The sequence below is a fragment of the Papilio xuthus genome, unplaced genomic scaffold (assembly GCF_000836235.2).
Source record: "Papilio xuthus unplaced genomic scaffold, Pxut_1.1 DF828177.1, whole genome shotgun sequence".
NCBI classification, from domain to species: domain Eukaryota; kingdom Metazoa; phylum Arthropoda; class Insecta; order Lepidoptera; family Papilionidae; genus Papilio; species Papilio xuthus.
In genome coordinates, this window is record NW_013530472.1 from 1,156,807 (window position 1) to 1,174,219 (window position 17,413).

Consider the following 17,413-nt stretch of genomic DNA (forward strand, 5'->3'; position numbering starts at 1 on the left):
TAGATGGATGTTTGTTTGAAGGTATCTCCAGAACGGCTGATCGGATCTCAATGAAATTTGGCGTAGATGTAGAACATAGTCTGTAAGAACACATATACTTCTAATTATGTTTTTGTAATTACACACGGACTGAGACGCGGGAAACAGCTAGTAATTAATAAAAACTAAAAACATAAATAATAAAAACATTATCAACAAAACAACCAGTAATAGATTTAAAGGTAGAGCGTAAGTGTAATAGAAAAAACTTACCAAAGTCGCCAAGGCCGCCGTCGCCACGGTCAACGCGGATGTTGATCTGCTGGTCAATAGTAGCGGCAGCGGAGGAGGCGGTGCAAACGTACATGCCGTCATCACGCTCGCTCACAGACGGAATGCGAAGGACGGCCATGCCGCGCGAAGGAGGCACCACCTCGCGCATATCCGGGCTCGCTGCAATACACATATTATAAAACTTAGATCTTACGAAATTTTCTTGTTGATTAAAGTCAAAATGAATGAAAAATATTGCGGCTTCATATGAAGCTTCTCAAAATCTGTCCAATTAAAATAATTGGATCACAGACGTTTGCGAAATTTTTATTTGTTTCGCACTTCAAATAAGGTCTTATTAGCCATTTAGTCTTCTTACTTCTTATACTGGCATAATATGATGTAACTTACTCTTGATGGAGACCATGGGCTCGGGGTACCCGCGGGCGCGGCATTCGATGGTGACCGAGTCGCCGCGCACTGCCTCCACGTAATCGCTGGGCGTGATGAATATCTCCGGCGGAGAGCGGACCTTGATGACAGCGCTTGACCGGTCACTGCCGGCCTCGTTTGTTGCAGTGCAGATGTACTCGCCTTCGTCATTTACGTCAACCTTTTCGAAGCTGTAGAAACATATTTAGTATAAATAATTTCGAATAGTTACATCATATTCGAAGCGGAAGACTGAAACAGTGAACTGAAACTATTACTATTGTATGTCTATACAGGCAAATTTGTAGAAAAAAAGGAATGATGCAAAAACTCAGAGTCGTTTCCAAGATTCACATTTCCTTAGGTAAATGAACTTACTTTAGCTCGTGGTTAGGCATAAGCTGGGCATGTGGCGCGAGGCTGCGGCCGCCGGCACGCTCCCAGGTGACGACGGGCTCGGGGTCGCCGGCCAACAGGCGGCACATCAGCACGAAAGGACTGCCTAGCGCGACAGCCTGCTCTCCTTGCGGCCACACGCTGACACGCGGCGGCTCGCGTTCTGAAATCATGACTCACTATGTTGCACAATGCAATGCCACTTCTAAGGCGTACCGTACCATCTTCCCAGTACGGATCTTATTATAGTAACATCAATCATTCGTCGGTATTAAAGGAATGTAAAATGAGCTCACTTTCGACAGCAACATAAACGTATATGATGCCGATAGCCTCATCTCTGACAGATCCCTCGCATACGTAGTAACCTTCGTCGCTCGGCTGTGCGTTGGAGACCAACAGGGAGTTGTACCGTTGGCTAACACCGGAACCGAAGTTGCCTTGATACTGTGGGCAAGTTTACATTCAGTATGAAACATACAACAAATAAACTTTTGCTAAGATTAATAGTAAGAATTATTTGTTTAAATTTTTTACTAGTTACGTATACTAACTTTGGTCCATTTAATCAAAGGCAGGGGGTTTCCTGTAGGATTACACTCGACAGAGCCGCTGCCTCCGGCGTGTAACCTCAGACTTTTCTCAGAGACGGTGATGTTGGAGGCTTCGCCGGGCGAGGGCGGGTTCAGAGGTATGATGGTGACCACGATGGGCACGGGACCGATCTCTGTTGATATCGAGTGGCACACGTAGATGCCCTGGTTCTCTGTTGTCGCGCGGTCGATGTACAGAACGCCGTTGTCTGATCGCACGTTCTCCAATAGTTGAGCACCATCTTGTCTGTGCAAATTATGGGAATTGAGTAAAGAATGGAATTGAAATCGTTGATCGAATGGCTAAAATTGATGTTTAATACCTGATCCATTCTATGGTACCAGCGGGCACGTTGGCAGTCCCCGTGCACACGATGCGCGTGCTCTGGCCCTCGGTAAGGTTAGCGGCGTTTGCGGACACCGTGAGCTTTTCCCGGACTGGTCTCGACGGGCGAGCGCGTACTGTGATCACGACCGACTTGTCTGATGAGCCCATAGAGTTAGAAGCAATACACCTGGAAAGAAAGCACAGGAAATTATGTATTATTTCTAGACAGGGGGCATGATTTTTGACATACAAATAAACACAATGAAGAAATATTTGGTATGGTATAAATTACCTGTACTCTCCAGAATCTTCTTCGAGAGCATTATCGATGATGAAGAAGGTGTCATACTGAGAAGCTCTGTATACAGGCTTGTTGGATGCTCGCTGCCAGGTGATGCTGGGTGCGGGGTTGCCGGACACCTGGCACTCCAGTTCGATCCTATCGCCTTCGTAGTAATCAGTAGAGGAAGGCCTGATTGCCACAATCGGCAGTGTCATAGGATTTCCTGAACATTTAAAAAGAAACATATTAAAATTAAATAACTTCTTGAATATTTAAAATTGTCGTTTCTCGTTCATGTCAATAAAGTAATGCACATAATTTCAATGGAAATACCTTTAGCGTAGAACACCCAGTCAGGGACAACTATTCCATGAATTAATGCATAAAAAATTGTATAGCACATTAATTTATAGTTTATAATTTTTTACATTAACTTAAACATTTTTTAAATAATTTAGGATGAATAACAACGTTATATTTTACTTGATCACCAGACGTCATAAAGTCGAATAAAGAAAAGGAAAAAAAAAATGTTAAATCACCTGGTACTTTAAGTGTGGCTATAGCTTGTCCTGTGGATATGCCATCGCTGGTCTGGCAGATATACTGTCCACTGTCAGTGACCTGTAGGTTCGTTATGAGAAGCTCTCCAGTTCGGGAGTCGAGGTAAGTTCTTTCCAACGGCAGGTACCCGTCGACCTTGGTCCAGTTAACTCTCAGCGCATTATGAGTGTACAGACTTTGAGCCTCGCATATAAATCTGACTGTGCTTCCCACTTCTCGGATTCTTATTTGTGTTGAGTTTACAATCTTAATGGACACCGTCGACTGTGCCGGGGGAGGCAAAGAGGTTTCGTTCTTGTTTTCTCCGCCTGAGGGTATAACATTGATAACATTAATACGGTTATTTTTAATAATTGATTAATAAAATATGTTTTGTCACAAAAAATCATTTGACATAAACTTTTTTACACCACAATATGAAAAAACGTACGAAACGGATAAACTCAACGTACAATATAACATTGATGACATCACAATACACGCAAACCATTTTCATGAAAAAAGCTTCCGTAAACAATGAGAGAGGATCATTGTATACACTTAATGAAATCGACTGTTGTTATTTCAAAGCTGAAGCTGACAATTGTTCGACGTTCACATTGTAACAAATATCCACGGCTTCTTTCTACCTTTCTCTGGTAACGACGTAGTCAACACACCGAGGGTGAAACCCTTTTCCGTGACTGTATGACATTCGTATATTTCTCCTTGACGCCGCGTGTCCCAAACAGTTTGCCAACTATGCTCGCCTCGCCAGCCATCATCAAAGAGTGCGGATTCGTTGTAATATTTCACGGGTAGCATTTCTCTACCCTTGAAATAAAACTTAATAGTCAACGGTTCCGGCGCTCTGTATTTGCATGTGAACGTGACCCGCCGCATAAACGGGTCCAAGTCACTGCTGTCGCGGATTTTCGGATGTAGTTCCATGATCAAGCCTAAATAGTGTTACATAATATTATCAATTACATTATATTTAATTATCAGTGTAGTGTGAGAGCAAAGGTGACTTACCAACTGTGGAGCAGTTGGGTCCTGTGTACGGCGGTCGGCAGTTGCATACGACCTCCCTGTAGGCACCGAGTTGACAGTCGTGACCGTTGCAGTTACACTGCTTGCACAGGCCTGTTGGCTCCTTGTAGTACCCAGACCTGCATGTCTCACAACTGGTTCCAGAGTAACCTTTCGGACACATACAAATCTGCAAGAAAAACGCATAAATATCAGTAAAAACTGCAGCCAATTGGTATTTTGTCCATGTATGTATGTCATCATCATCATCAACTTATCCCTATCGAGGGTCGGCACAGTATGTACTACTCCTGTAATACATACTGTTAAATGTTTTGGCTTTAAATGTTTTTACTGGCTGGCCGCCTGCCTGACGCCAAACCCTGCTCGGGACTACTATGTAAATATTTCAAAGTATAAGTTACCTCGACTCCCTTCGCTGGGCGAGAGCCAGTGCTATATATTTCAGAAGCGGTGTCCAGAGAGACGTCGGCGATGGCGGAGGAGGCGACATTGGGGGAGAGCGTGGCCTTCACGAGGACCCTCTTGAGGTCTTGCAGTATGTACATAAAGTCTTCTCGGCTGGCAGGCGTCGGCGTGTTGAGTAGATACCAACCACTTTCTTGCATAGGCACTTGGTAGCTCTGGAAAAATATTATATTATGAATCTTCATTCCATGAGTTATCTCTATTTAAAATAAGTTTAACTTGGTACAAGAAAATGATGTAAGGCATTGCACATGAAACAATTATTGATTAGATGTTTTACTTTTTAGACTTTTTACGTTAATGAAAGCAGTATGATGATGCCTTGGTTTGTGCATTATGTTGTAAAAAGTGTTTTATCGACTTACCACAGCTGTGCCAGATGGTATGGAGTTGGGACTAGTCCAAGAAATAGATCTCGCATTGCCGACTAAGATGACAACAGCATTTCCTTGATCTGGTATACCACCAGTTTCAAAGCTCTGCGTGAGCATCAGCGTACCGCCGTAAGATAATACTCGATTGCCTGTATTAATAAAAACAAATCAATTGAAATGTACGATCTTGATACAAAGTGAACCTCTGGGGTTCACGGAAGACCAACGGGGGAAATCTACAAAGGGTTGAGACTTTACACGTTGTATAAGAAAGATAGAGTAGAGTTAATGTTTGGGAATCTCAGCGTCACTATATTACACATTTATAGTTGCGCAATTAGATATATATGTTACCTGGGAATACTGGCAGGGACCAGTACAAGTCCTGATTCGGGGGTTTACTGAAGACATATCTGAGCTCGCTTTCGATAGGCACAGAAACGAACTGGTCGTTGATAACCACGGATCCTTGCAAGTCCATCAAAGTGTAGCCGACCTTGTCGCCGAACACTGGCGCTGCAAGCTGTATTCTTGAGTAGTGTGTAGCCTGATAATAAAAAGTAAAATAAAGTCTTTACTCATGTTAACAACAAACTTATCAAACATATGACATAAGATCCGTGTAATATTTGGTTTATTCATATACTTTAACCACGTTTTAGTTGTCAGTACATTTGTCAGTGTTTGGTTCAGATGGCTTTGTATACTCACTTCATGGCATTCAGTAGTAGCCCCTGAGCAGTAGCAAGAATGGCAGCCGAGAGGGTTGTCGGAGTCAAGGCCGAAGGTACCGGCCCTGCAGCGGTCACAGGACTCGCCTTCCACGTTCTGCTTACAACGGCAGTAGCCTGAATTGTCGCAAGGACCTTCCGCACCGCGAGGATCACAGCTAATGAAATACAAATAGATTTAGATTCTACGTACTGATCATTTATATATAAAAATCTGTAAGAGTCCCCTTTACATGGGATGCTTCAAGCAGGCTTTATTACTTTTAGTGTTCTGGCTATGGCTACGTAACGTAATACTTTCAATTTCTTCAAAGTGTTGTATACATATTAATGTACAGTACTTACTAGCATGATGGCGATGTTGATGACTCGTACACACAGTTGCCGTAAGCGTCCCTCACATAGCCAGGTTTACAGTTCTCGCAGCTGGGACCATCAGTGTTGTCGGCGCAGTCCTACAAACCATTTCATAATTAACTTTTGCTTTATATAAAAAAAATTACGATTAAGGTCTCCCTTGTCAACGAATGACAGAGCGTTTTTCCAGCATAGTATAGTACTTACGTAACATTCACGAGTCTCCGGGTGACACATTGTCGAATGTCCGTTACACTCGCATGGTTCGCACAACTTTAAGTAGAATCCTCTCTCCATACTCCTAAAAAATATCCGAATATTTAATATGCATTTTCATCACTTTACTTTGGAATAAGATGCATGCTCGGTTTTAAACCTAGTAATAAATCACCCCTAACTAAGGGTAGGCTCCGAGCCCTGCGCTGCGGACTTATAGTGAGATGATAATGATTGCAACGAATATCCATACATCAATCCACACTTCCTTTCTAATAAAAATAATCAGTGTCTTAATAGGACAGACCTTGTGTATCCGGGGGCGCAGTTCTCGCACGACGTACCAATGTAGCCATCGGGACAGACGCATTGCTCTACGTGAAGGGCCAGCGGTCCATTGCCGTTGGACTCTGCGATCTCAAGGCTTGCGGTAGAAATTGGTGATACATCATTTGTATTATACGTCGCCTTTATCAATATGGTCTTCAAATGAGATAACGCCAAAAGGAAGTATTCACGAGACACCTCTTTGCCGTCGGGTCTGAAAAAAGACAAATAAATTTAGCTACGCTCTCGATAGGATACGGGAAATTGGGAATGGGAAGAAATTCCCATTTGCTACTTCTCTTTTTTCCTTTTTTTCCTACTTAAAATTAACAGCAAACAATGCACCCATAAACTCTTCCGTTTGTTTATATAAATTAATGCATACATTTAATTTGTGTTTAATACATTTAATTAATACTAGAAAAATTACCTCTGCCATCCTTTTTCCAAAAGCTGCACACTCGCAGTTATTGTGCCGTCGCTATTTGGTTCAAAGTTACCGAAGTAGTGGAAAGTAACATCCTGAAAATGTATTTATAATTTTAGTCGAACAATTAATTTAATTGTGACAGTCACAACTTTGAGTTATGGCGTTGTGAATTTTAAACGTAGAATTCCACTGCTTTGACACTTGCATTAACATATATATATATTGCAGTATGTGCTAAACAATTGACACGGCAGTGGAATTATTTAATTATTGATGAGTCTATTTTGTCTAATTAAATAATAAACTAACACTTATGAGTTGTATGTCCGCAGCATTGTTCCTTGTTCCATAAGGTGAAACATTATTGATGGTGTAGTTCAAATACCCGCCGTATGACGTCACTTTGTCGCCGGCATAACTGGAAAATAAAATCATTCAAGTCATTTACAGGATGATGTCCAAAACCAAGAGTTCTTTTTATTAGTATTGTTATTTAAGATACAAATAAAGCAGGTACCTGGATGGTAAGCTCCAATAGTAAATTGCAGGTCTTGATCTATCAACACTTGGTAAATTGACCTCTCCTCGTAGAAGAGTTGGCTGCAGCTTCGTTTCCACGGGAGCGTTGTATCTGATAGCACCGGCACTGCTGGAGGGCACGCTGGAGTACACTTTTACTTGGTTGACAACATTAGGTACATTAAAGCTGACAGTGATCGCTCTTCTGCGTAGGTTCGTGCTGCTTGTGCACTGCTGAGATACCGCGGAACAGAAGCACAGAGCACATCCTTGTCTGTAATAACATCATAATTATTGAACGACTGATTATTAAAAACAAAGTTTTAATTTGTCTATAAATAAGATTTCATTAAAATAACCGACCTGAAGTCTTGTGAGAGATAGAAGGAGCCATTTTTGCACTGATCACAGAAGCGTCCCTCCACGTTGTCTTTGCAGATGCAATCGTCAGGCGGTCGGACAGCGCTGGTGCCATCAGCGTTGCAGTTGTCGGTGGGCTTGGGTTTACAAGAATCTCCTGGTACTAGCGGGTTTCCAATATAGCCAGCCGCGCAGTAAGCGCACTGCGGACCCTCGTATCTGAACATGGGGATTCTTTCATTTAGGAATGTCTTTTAAAAACAAATTTTACCCTTTATGTGTTTTAAAAATCGTCTAACAAATAATTTTATTTCAATACCATACGTGTGTGATTTGTATTAATAGTTTTTTTACGTTAGTACTCACCCAGCAAAGCAATCGCAGGTAACTTCACCGTTGGAGCCTATAGAACAGGAGGTCGCGAATCTATTGCCGGTGTTGGTTAACGGGCAGGGGCATGGCTTGCACTCGTATCCACTGTTGGGGTCGCCGTACGTACCCGGTGGACAAGTTCTCTTCGGGACACAATCGCCTAGCCAAGGCCCGTTCTTAACTCGTACGTAATTTGCAGCGCATTTCTATACCAAAGTCATGGACATTAATATCTGATCTTTTAAATAGCTTCGTAAATAGTTGTTTAAATATGTTGAAAACATTTCTGTGACTTACCTGACATGATAGTCCTTCGTATCCTGGTGGACAGGTGCACTCCTCAACGAGACTGGCAGCGCCGAGGCCCACGTTGATGTGTTGCGCTGATTCCATCGCGAAGTCGGTGATGTTGACCCCAGCGTTATTGATTCCAGCACGAAGCAGGATCATTTCGATGTTATCCAAACTAATGACAACATAAAGAACATAGAGTAGGTACCCATCCTATTTACACTGAGACAACAATATTTTCTTGTCCACTTACGCCATCATAATATCTTCCCTAGAAGCACGCTCTGGGCCTCTTGAGGAAGGTTTCATCCAGTTGCCAGGAGTAAGACGAGCCTCGATATACGAGCCACGTGAAATTTCGCCACCGTGTTTATAGATGAGGCTCTGGTACTTGCCCTACGAATTTATTTATTTTTTAATTATGAAAAAATGTGATAAAATATACTTAAGTGAACTTATTTAAACAAAGTTCGTAATCACCTTGATGATAATGTCAGGTGTGCTATCGGTGCTATATCTTGTAGAATGAGGCGACAGGTTATATCTAATGTGTCCGCCGTAGGAGGTGAGCTGGTTGCCGTTGTACGTCTCCGGTAGGGTAAGGAAAGGCTGCACGTCAGGGCTCTTGTACCACGAGGCTAGATCAAGTTTCGTAACCTGAACAGAAGTGAGTAATATGATTGAATCTTTCATTTATGCCAAAAATTAATTGAATTTAATTATAGAATCATTGACTTTGCTTTTTCCAGTGGTAATAAACTTGACTATACTATTTTTTGTAGCGAAGTTTTTAGCGGATTGCTAGTTATTAATTTGCAATAATCTTACAGTTGCTCCATTCCTCATGGACTGGTAATAGAACTGGTCAGTGATGGGCTGTGAAGAGATCTGCACGTCGCCGGTGTAAGTCTGTGTGACGCCGATGAGCCGGGTGCCGCCTTCGCCAAGCGGCGTTGGCATGTTGTACGTGAATAGATCAGCACTTCGGCATACATTCGACTCGCCAAAACAGAAGCAACGGATGCATTCGTTTTGAGAACGCGCCTCGCTGAAGAAATTAAATCAATTATACAATTATGTAAATTATTTTTTTTCTGCTTAGAACAAAACTAGATAAAGTTGAAAACTACAAAAAAAAACAGAGTTAAATACAAATAACCATTTTTTTGTATTTCTTATTCGTGTGAAATTTCTATAAGTTTGAAGAATGCGACTCATCTTCCGCAATCTAGTTTTTGAAAATAACACACGCAATAACAATTATAAAAATTCATTAAACATGGCGAATTGTTTTTTAAATCTCTCTTAGTATTATAGTGTTCATAATTTAGAGTAAAACAGCTATAAAACATTGACTTACCTATTGAAGAATCCAGTCGGGCAGACGTCAGTTTTGTTAACGTACACAATGGAGTCAGGAGCAGCGAAGGTTGTACCACTTCTGTTGATCGCTTCACAAGAGTAAGCTCCGCTGTCTTCCGGCTGAAAGGTGTCTACTATTATTATTGGTTCTAAAAGATAATGTTAGTATTAAAAGGTTTGCCTATTACTCCCCCTCTCAAAAACACTGTCTGTATGCAAAAGTATAATATGTGCCCGCGTAGATGGTAGAATTCGATCGAAGTTTATGTCAGTTGTACAGTGCAGTATTGTTCAGTTTCGAAATCAGCGTTAAGACGATGGCAGTACTGCACTGTCTAGACTGTTCAAACTTTATGTGGCAGGCAATAAGGTGTTTTGTACCTGCATATTGTTACAGGTAAGTGTTCCGACGCCATCGATACTGGTGGAGGTGCACTTAGGGGGCACGTGTCCCCAGTTTAAACGCCAGGAGATGAGTGGCATGGGCACGCCGACTGCTTCGCACACCAACACCAAGCTCTCCCCAGGGTTCAGTCTCACGTTGGCAGGTGCCGGAGGACGCTTCACGTGCACAGGAGCTAACGAAATATTTTTGTTCATTAGATTGGTGACAGACAATTACTGTAAACATGTCACACTTCTGACGATAACAAAACACTAAAATTTTATTGCGAATTTATAATTTATTGTAATCCTCCTAGTTTTCTCTTACGATGGCCAAATATCAAAATATTTTTATTGGAATTAAAGTAACACTAATAATGTCGAAAAGCTATTGCCGTGACAAAAGCGTTACACAATTCATCATATTTGTGGTGCCTATATTGTATGAGCGTATAAAAACCTACCACAGCCAATTTCATCGGAGTTATCTTGGCAATCAAAGTGACCATCGCAATGGTATGACTTCGGAATGCACTGCTGGTTGCTGGAGCACGCGAACTCGACAGCCGAGCACGCTTGTCCGGGCTCAGCGCGGCAGTCACGCTCGTCCGAGCCGTCCCCACAGTCGTCCTCAGAGTCACATAACCACGTCTTCAACACACATTTCTTGTTGTCACACACGAATTGATTCGGTTCACATTGACCGTTCAGATCTGAAACAATTATTAAAGGTAAATTAAAAGCTATAATGGTGAAGTTAGAGGACCTACTGAACTGAAGTTTTATAGAAAGTTTTTGAAAAGGGCACCACTAAAATGGAAACTGGGAAGAAAAATTAAATATTCAACTAAATATATTCAAATATAAAACGTAGTTATTAGTATAGTTCCCGGCTCTTTTTGTGAAATAAAAGAGCCGGGAAGATGTAACCTTTTCAGCTGCACTAGTAAATAAATTCAGATGCACCATTTGCTTATGTGTTCTAATACAAAGAGGTAAGACAGAAGTATTATAAATTAAAAAACTCACTGCAGGAGTCCTCGTCGGATCTATCATCGCAGTCAGGTTTGCCGTCACAAACCGCGGATTTCGGAATGCATTGACCGTTGCCGCAAGTTGCCTCAGAGAAATTGCACGGTGTGAAAGGTAATCTTGGCACTTGAGCTGTAAGGATAAATTGTTAATGTTATTATTCTAACAATATTTTACTATTGAATTAATGAAAAGTAAAGTTCTTCATAAAGCAAACATATAATAGTGCTTAAAACTTACATGCGCTTTCAACTACCAAGGTGACTCGGGATTCGGAGCCAGGATAGCCAGCATATGCAGGTGCTTGACAAATGTAGACCCCACTATCCGATACCTAAATACATTAAAATTAAATAAAGGTTCTAAATTACATAGTAATATTATAAATGTAAAAATTTGGAGGGATGGATGATGTTTGTTAGAAGGTATCTCCAGAACGGTTGAACGGATCCTGCTGAAATTTGGCATAGATGTAGAACATTATCTGGAAGAACACATAGGCTGCGAATTAAAGATTTATAAAACGCTGCGTGGAATAAAAAACATATACCTTAACGCAAATCTTATTAATAATGTAAGAATAAATAAGTTATATTTGACCGTATTCAACACATACCGTGACTTTGGTCATTTCCAAACGCCCTTTGCGGTCAACAGTACCAGGTTTGAAAGGTCGACCACCTTCCTTGATCCAACGCACAGGAGCACGCAATGGACCTTCATCACGGCATTGGAAGACCACGTCTCCACCTATAAAAAATATTATATTAACTCTCTCTTCGGTTAAATAAAGGCAGTCCCAAGGATGCATCAGCGTAATATTTGAAAATGTAATGAATCATAACTAATGTTCTTTTCTTAACCCAAATAAGACGTGCGTTTTATGTAATGTTTTTTTTTTAACGATTTATGTACTTAATATTACTTCTATTATATATAAAGTAATTAATGAGATTTAGAAAAATAAATAATGATCTGGAATAAATAAAAACCACAGATAATAATAATAATACGGAAAATAAATACTAATTTGCATTTAAAATATTAAAGTGTAATATTTCTTATTCTTATAGATATTTAGAATTAACTATTAGTGAATTTTAACACTATTAATTATCAATCATCAAAATATCATTATTATTAAAAATATATTTTTTGTAATCAACTAATATGTTTAAGATAATAATCAATGAATCCCATCGGTAATTAAATTATTAAAATACTTTTAAGTTTAAAACAACCCAAAGTCATGCAATGAGCAGCGTATTAATGTGTTTTTTTTTATATTTTTTATAAGTATCTGTAACTGTTCTATTTGAGATTAAATGAAAGAATAAAAAAATAACTAGAACTATTATTAATAATTCGTCAGCTGTATATCTGTACAATAACATACTGTCATATTTCTGTTAAAAAAAATAGAGAACGTCATGGTTTTAAATGTATATGTATTAAGTTACAAATTAGCTTAATACTAGAACAATTACAGATTACGTATTTTGTAAAATGATAAATATTTAATAAATTAATCCCTTAATCAAACACATCCTTTAAAAAAAAATGATTTAATAGTTAAATGAAAATGTATAAATCCAATTAAAATGCACCCAAGTATTTTTTACACTCGACTCACCAGTGTAGGCTGACCACCACCATGGAAGAAATAATTTCAATTAATAACTAAATCATAATGTGTTACTAAAATCTTATTTAATTCTTATTTGTTGTACCTAAACATGTCCGCTGCCCTCCACCAATTATAGGATTTAAAAAATAATATTTTAGAAGATATTTTTGTTTTTAATTACAAAATAAAAAAAATAACCTACTCACCAATCTTTAAAAACGTAAGTATAAGATTGACAGAAAAACAAATTGTTATTACAAATATTGTAATACTAAGACATGAAATTCTGCACAAGGATTACCATTGGTCCATACAAACTTTGGACCCCTATTTTGGACCTTTAGGGGGTAAATATCGTAAAATCCATTCTTAGTTGATGCCTTCATATCAACAGAAATCTCTATGCAAAATTTCAAGTATCTAGATCCAGCCACTTTGGTTGTGCGTTGATAGTTGGGTCAGTCAGTTTACTCTTTTATATAGATTGATAACTTACCGTTGCGTATGGTCTGACTCTCCGGGTATGTCTTCAAATTCAATGAAGTATAATCTCGTCCTAGAAAGACATTTTCAATTTTAATAAATTTCGATACAATCAGAAATAACGTCCACCACGTTTTATCTGCGTAAGCATCGTATACAAACCTCCTTACCTGATTTTCCGAAATGAATCAATTTAAAATAAAAATTATTATAAATATTACATTAGTCCTCTGCCGATGAATGTTATTGTAAGTTTTCACTGCTTTGATACATGTGTCGACACATATCGTCATCTTTCACATTCTCATTACAAAAACTGAGACAACAATATCTGTCTTACATGTGTCTGCAGTCAAACAGACAGTTAGTAATCATGTCGAAATTACAACTGCTTATTTTTTTACAAAAAACTTAAAATAGTATTATAAGCATTTATTAAAAACGTTAAAAGTTTGGTTTGTTACTAGCATAAAGCGGCGCTTTAAGAGGGCTCGTAATACTTTCTGCCCTTTTATAATTTGTAAAATAAAATGTTTATGTTCATATTACGAAAATGGCATACATATCTTATTGGTTTTATAATTCTCTAACAGATGGCGTTAGGAATACAATAAAATTTTATTATTCGATTTTATTTACCAGAACTCGGATTAATTATTATAAATTATTTATAATAAAATTTACCACAAAACTATGCTTTGAGGGAAAGTTTAACGCTCTCTTGGCTCATCTTTATTTTTTAATTTCCTATAATTCTTAAACATTTGATGTTATAACAAAGGAAGAGATAACATGCAGTTAATAGAAAAATTATTATTAATGTATGTTTAATCGTATTGAAGTCAGTTTATCGACGGCTTTTGCTTAGTAAACATTTTGATCAGTTTATAAGTAAATTTTAATAGAAGCATTGATATTTGTTGGTTGGTCTTACTGTCGGATGGACAGTCTAGCTCGTCGCTGCTGTCCCGGGGACAGTCGACGCGACCGTCGCAACGTCGACGAGAATCAATGCAAGGACCGTTTTCGCAGCGCCATTGATTCGAGGCGCACCCATCTATTCAAAATTTTGCACACCCATAAAGCCAATTAATACCTTTAGTCAATTTATAATCGTTCATGTAATTATAAAATTTAAATATATTTATAAAATTATTTCAAAGTGGCTACTCATAAAATAAGTAAATATTTTGAAATATTTAACTTGAAAAAATATTTATCGCTATACTTGTTCTTCAAATGTATTGAATCAGTCCCATAGTGTAGATTGACTGTGAACCGTTATATTTAATAATTAAATATAATTAAATAAACAGTACCTGATCCTGAGGATCCACCACTAGGGAAGTCTAGTCCTGGTCTAAATGTTGTTGGGTACAGGTTAGGTAGACGAGTGGAAGGTTCATAAGGATCGCGGATGGGGTATCGTGTGGTAGGTGCATATACAGACGGTGGGATTGTGACTATGGGTGCACGTGTTGTGGTCTGCGGTTGTATGGGAGGGATCCAAGTTGTAGTGACGCAGTCTTGCTCGTCGGATACATCAGTACAGTCCACTGTACCGTCACAGCGCGCTTGGAACGGAACACACTGGCCAGTTGTGCATTGCCATTCGTTTTCTTTGCAAGCTAGAATATTATAAAATAATTAATAATTATACTTAACTGATTTATCAATTGTAATAAAAAGAAAATAACTTTTATAAATCTATTTCAGTTTTAATGAAATTAGGATACATTAAAGTGATTTTTTTATAAATACATTATTAATACAATGCATATATATATATATATATATATACTTATATATTTATATAAAATGTATATTAGATTAAAAATAAAAGTTTTTATTTTAGATAGCATTTTTAAACAAACTGAAAATTCTTATATTTTTGTGACTTAAATTCGAAATGTATCTACATGGATGAAAATAATTAATTAAGCCACAAAATTGGTATTTACAAGCTGAAACTGAGAAATAAAAATATAAAAATATTGATTCTCTCTGTATAAATAAATAGGTTTAAGTTACGATTCAAAATCACTTCTAATTTAAATTACCTAGAATAAATCATGCGGAACAACTAAATCTAATTCAACAAAATCTATTGGATCAAAAAGCTAAAGAAAACTTTATAGGAAATAATTTTAATACAGTAAAGTGCTAACTAATTATTTAAATCCCTTATACCTACTCAAATAACTACAAATCCAACCACGTAGCCATTAAATTAAGTTTAAGAAAAATTATAAAAAAAAACTAGCAAACGAATCGATTAACGGAAGGAGCTCTTCGAACAAATTATAGATGTTCGGGAATAAAACACCATGGTTACACGCAAACAACATTCCATTAAAGGTTAAAAGGGGTATATTGTACCAGAATGGTAACATTTTTGCTCGTCGGAGAAGTCTGAGCAATCGTATATATTGTCACATCGGAGTATATGCGGTATGCATCGGCCGTCGTAACACGTGAATTCAGATTCGTGGCACGGCGGCGGTGGATGTGTTGGCGGCTCCATGACCCAGGCTGCACATGAGCTACGTTTAAATACTCTATCCTAACTAAGAATATTTAATATACTCATTGATAATTTTATTATTATTATTTAAACTATTAAATAATACTGGTTATAATACAGTATCTTGTTTTTCTATCCTATGTATGAATTTATTTCACAATTTTCTCGCTTATTCTCAAATTACGTGTATAGTGAAAATATAAAAAAGTGATCTAAAGTGACAATTATAACAATTTTTAAGCAAAATAAATATTTATAAATAAAAACAATTATATTGTGAAAGTGTTTAATTTCGGTGTAAAGTGAAAAAGGTGCTTTATAAAATTGGCGAAGCTTCATGATGTGCAAGTAATTTTTTTAATCTTAAGCACCCATTTTTTAGGCAGTGTAAAGCGCATTTGTGCACTGTTCTTAGCTTTATCTTTCTAATATCATTTCGTATACTAAATGGTTAATACATTTTTACTTTAACTAAGAAAATTTATAGAAATATCATCTTAATATTATTTTCTAGAAAAATATAACTTTCTTTTTTACACAAGGAATAAAGTTGTTTTTAATATTTTTTACAAGACTAATTGGAATCCATCAAAATACAGACTAATTTATCACTATGTTTAGAGTAAAAGAAAATAATTTAAATTGTTCGTATAACTTACGGCAATTGTCTTCGTCGGAATTGTCGAGACAATCAAAGTTGCCATCGCACGAGAACTGGATGTCAATGCAAGAGCCGTCCTGGCATCGGAACTGGTTGTCGTTGCATTGATCTATACAAAAAAAGTTTTATATACTACATAAGCCGGAGTTGAATTTACCAAGGAATAGATATACTATTAAGTAATCTTACTAATTTTTTTATTAGATTTTGTTAGAAGGTATGTCCAGAACGGGTCTGCGGATCATGGTAAAATTTGGTATAGATGTAGAACATAGGAAGAACACATAGGCTACTTATTAAGTTTTTTTTTAAATTCCGCCAGAGAGATTTACATAAGTACTAGATACATTTCAACCATCCAAAGTAATTCAAACGATCTTCAGATCGATTTAACTAATAATAAAAGTTAACCCGATTATGACAATTAGTCAAAAGAATTGTACAAATCAAAGAAAGCTACCTGTTGATGGCAAGGTGTTATTGCAATCCTTCTCGTCACTGAAGTCAGAGCAGTCGTTTAGGCCGTTGCAGCGATGGGCGATATTTATACATTCGCCGTTCGCACATCTACGGCAAATCAACAATATTTAAGATTCGATATGTAACACAATTAAGACGCAAGCAGAGAAAACCGCACAGCAATATCAGACGCAATGCTAAGTATAAATATTCGCATATTATGCATTCAAATAATAAATAGAACACAGCATTTAAAGCACAGCTTAAGTCGTTGAGTTACCTGAAGTCATCGAGGCTATCGCAGGAGGGACACGACATTTCGTCAGACGAATCACTACAATCCGGCACTCCGTTGCAAATAAGATGATCCTCCAAGCATCTGCCGTCGCACTGGTGGCTGCATTCTTAAAAGAAATACGAGTAAGTCGTAAATATATACGGCATATTATATTTGATAAATACCAACAAGATTGGCAATCGATAAGATTTTAGTATGTATTTCTTGTAAGAAAGTTAACATTTAGGAACATGAATAAAAAGCATTTTTAACAATTCA

General features: G+C 37.8%; 1 protein-coding gene across 1 annotated transcript in view; it reads right to left on the minus strand.

Annotated features, from left to right (window-relative positions):
* Nucleotides 1-17,413, minus strand: part of LOC106113707 (terribly reduced optic lobes) — a 109,173-nt gene that overhangs the window by 11,486 nt on the left and 80,274 nt on the right. The window contains 37 exon segments of the mRNA XM_013306567.1: nucleotides 253-432; nucleotides 664-875; nucleotides 1,063-1,243; nucleotides 1,377-1,527; nucleotides 1,635-1,920; nucleotides 1,997-2,188; nucleotides 2,294-2,507; nucleotides 2,827-3,156; nucleotides 3,863-4,049; nucleotides 4,285-4,503; nucleotides 4,714-4,871; nucleotides 5,077-5,269; nucleotides 5,434-5,611; nucleotides 5,799-5,908; nucleotides 6,018-6,111; nucleotides 6,334-6,567; nucleotides 6,784-6,875; nucleotides 7,093-7,201; nucleotides 7,301-7,576; nucleotides 7,666-7,881; nucleotides 8,029-8,249; nucleotides 8,251-8,500; nucleotides 8,579-8,721; nucleotides 8,806-8,982; nucleotides 9,154-9,373; nucleotides 9,686-9,807; nucleotides 10,069-10,265; nucleotides 10,536-10,784; nucleotides 11,101-11,235; nucleotides 11,344-11,437; nucleotides 11,720-11,853; nucleotides 13,227-13,286; nucleotides 14,148-14,270; nucleotides 14,533-14,841; nucleotides 16,397-16,507; nucleotides 16,859-16,965; nucleotides 17,138-17,261. Of these exon segments, the coding sequence (XP_013162021.1) occupies nucleotides 253-432; nucleotides 664-875; nucleotides 1,063-1,243; nucleotides 1,377-1,527; nucleotides 1,635-1,920; nucleotides 1,997-2,188; nucleotides 2,294-2,507; nucleotides 2,827-3,156; nucleotides 3,863-4,049; nucleotides 4,285-4,503; nucleotides 4,714-4,871; nucleotides 5,077-5,269; nucleotides 5,434-5,611; nucleotides 5,799-5,908; nucleotides 6,018-6,111; nucleotides 6,334-6,567; nucleotides 6,784-6,875; nucleotides 7,093-7,201; nucleotides 7,301-7,576; nucleotides 7,666-7,881; nucleotides 8,029-8,249; nucleotides 8,251-8,500; nucleotides 8,579-8,721; nucleotides 8,806-8,982; nucleotides 9,154-9,373; nucleotides 9,686-9,807; nucleotides 10,069-10,265; nucleotides 10,536-10,784; nucleotides 11,101-11,235; nucleotides 11,344-11,437; nucleotides 11,720-11,853; nucleotides 13,227-13,286; nucleotides 14,148-14,270; nucleotides 14,533-14,841; nucleotides 16,397-16,507; nucleotides 16,859-16,965; nucleotides 17,138-17,261 (6,588 nt within the window).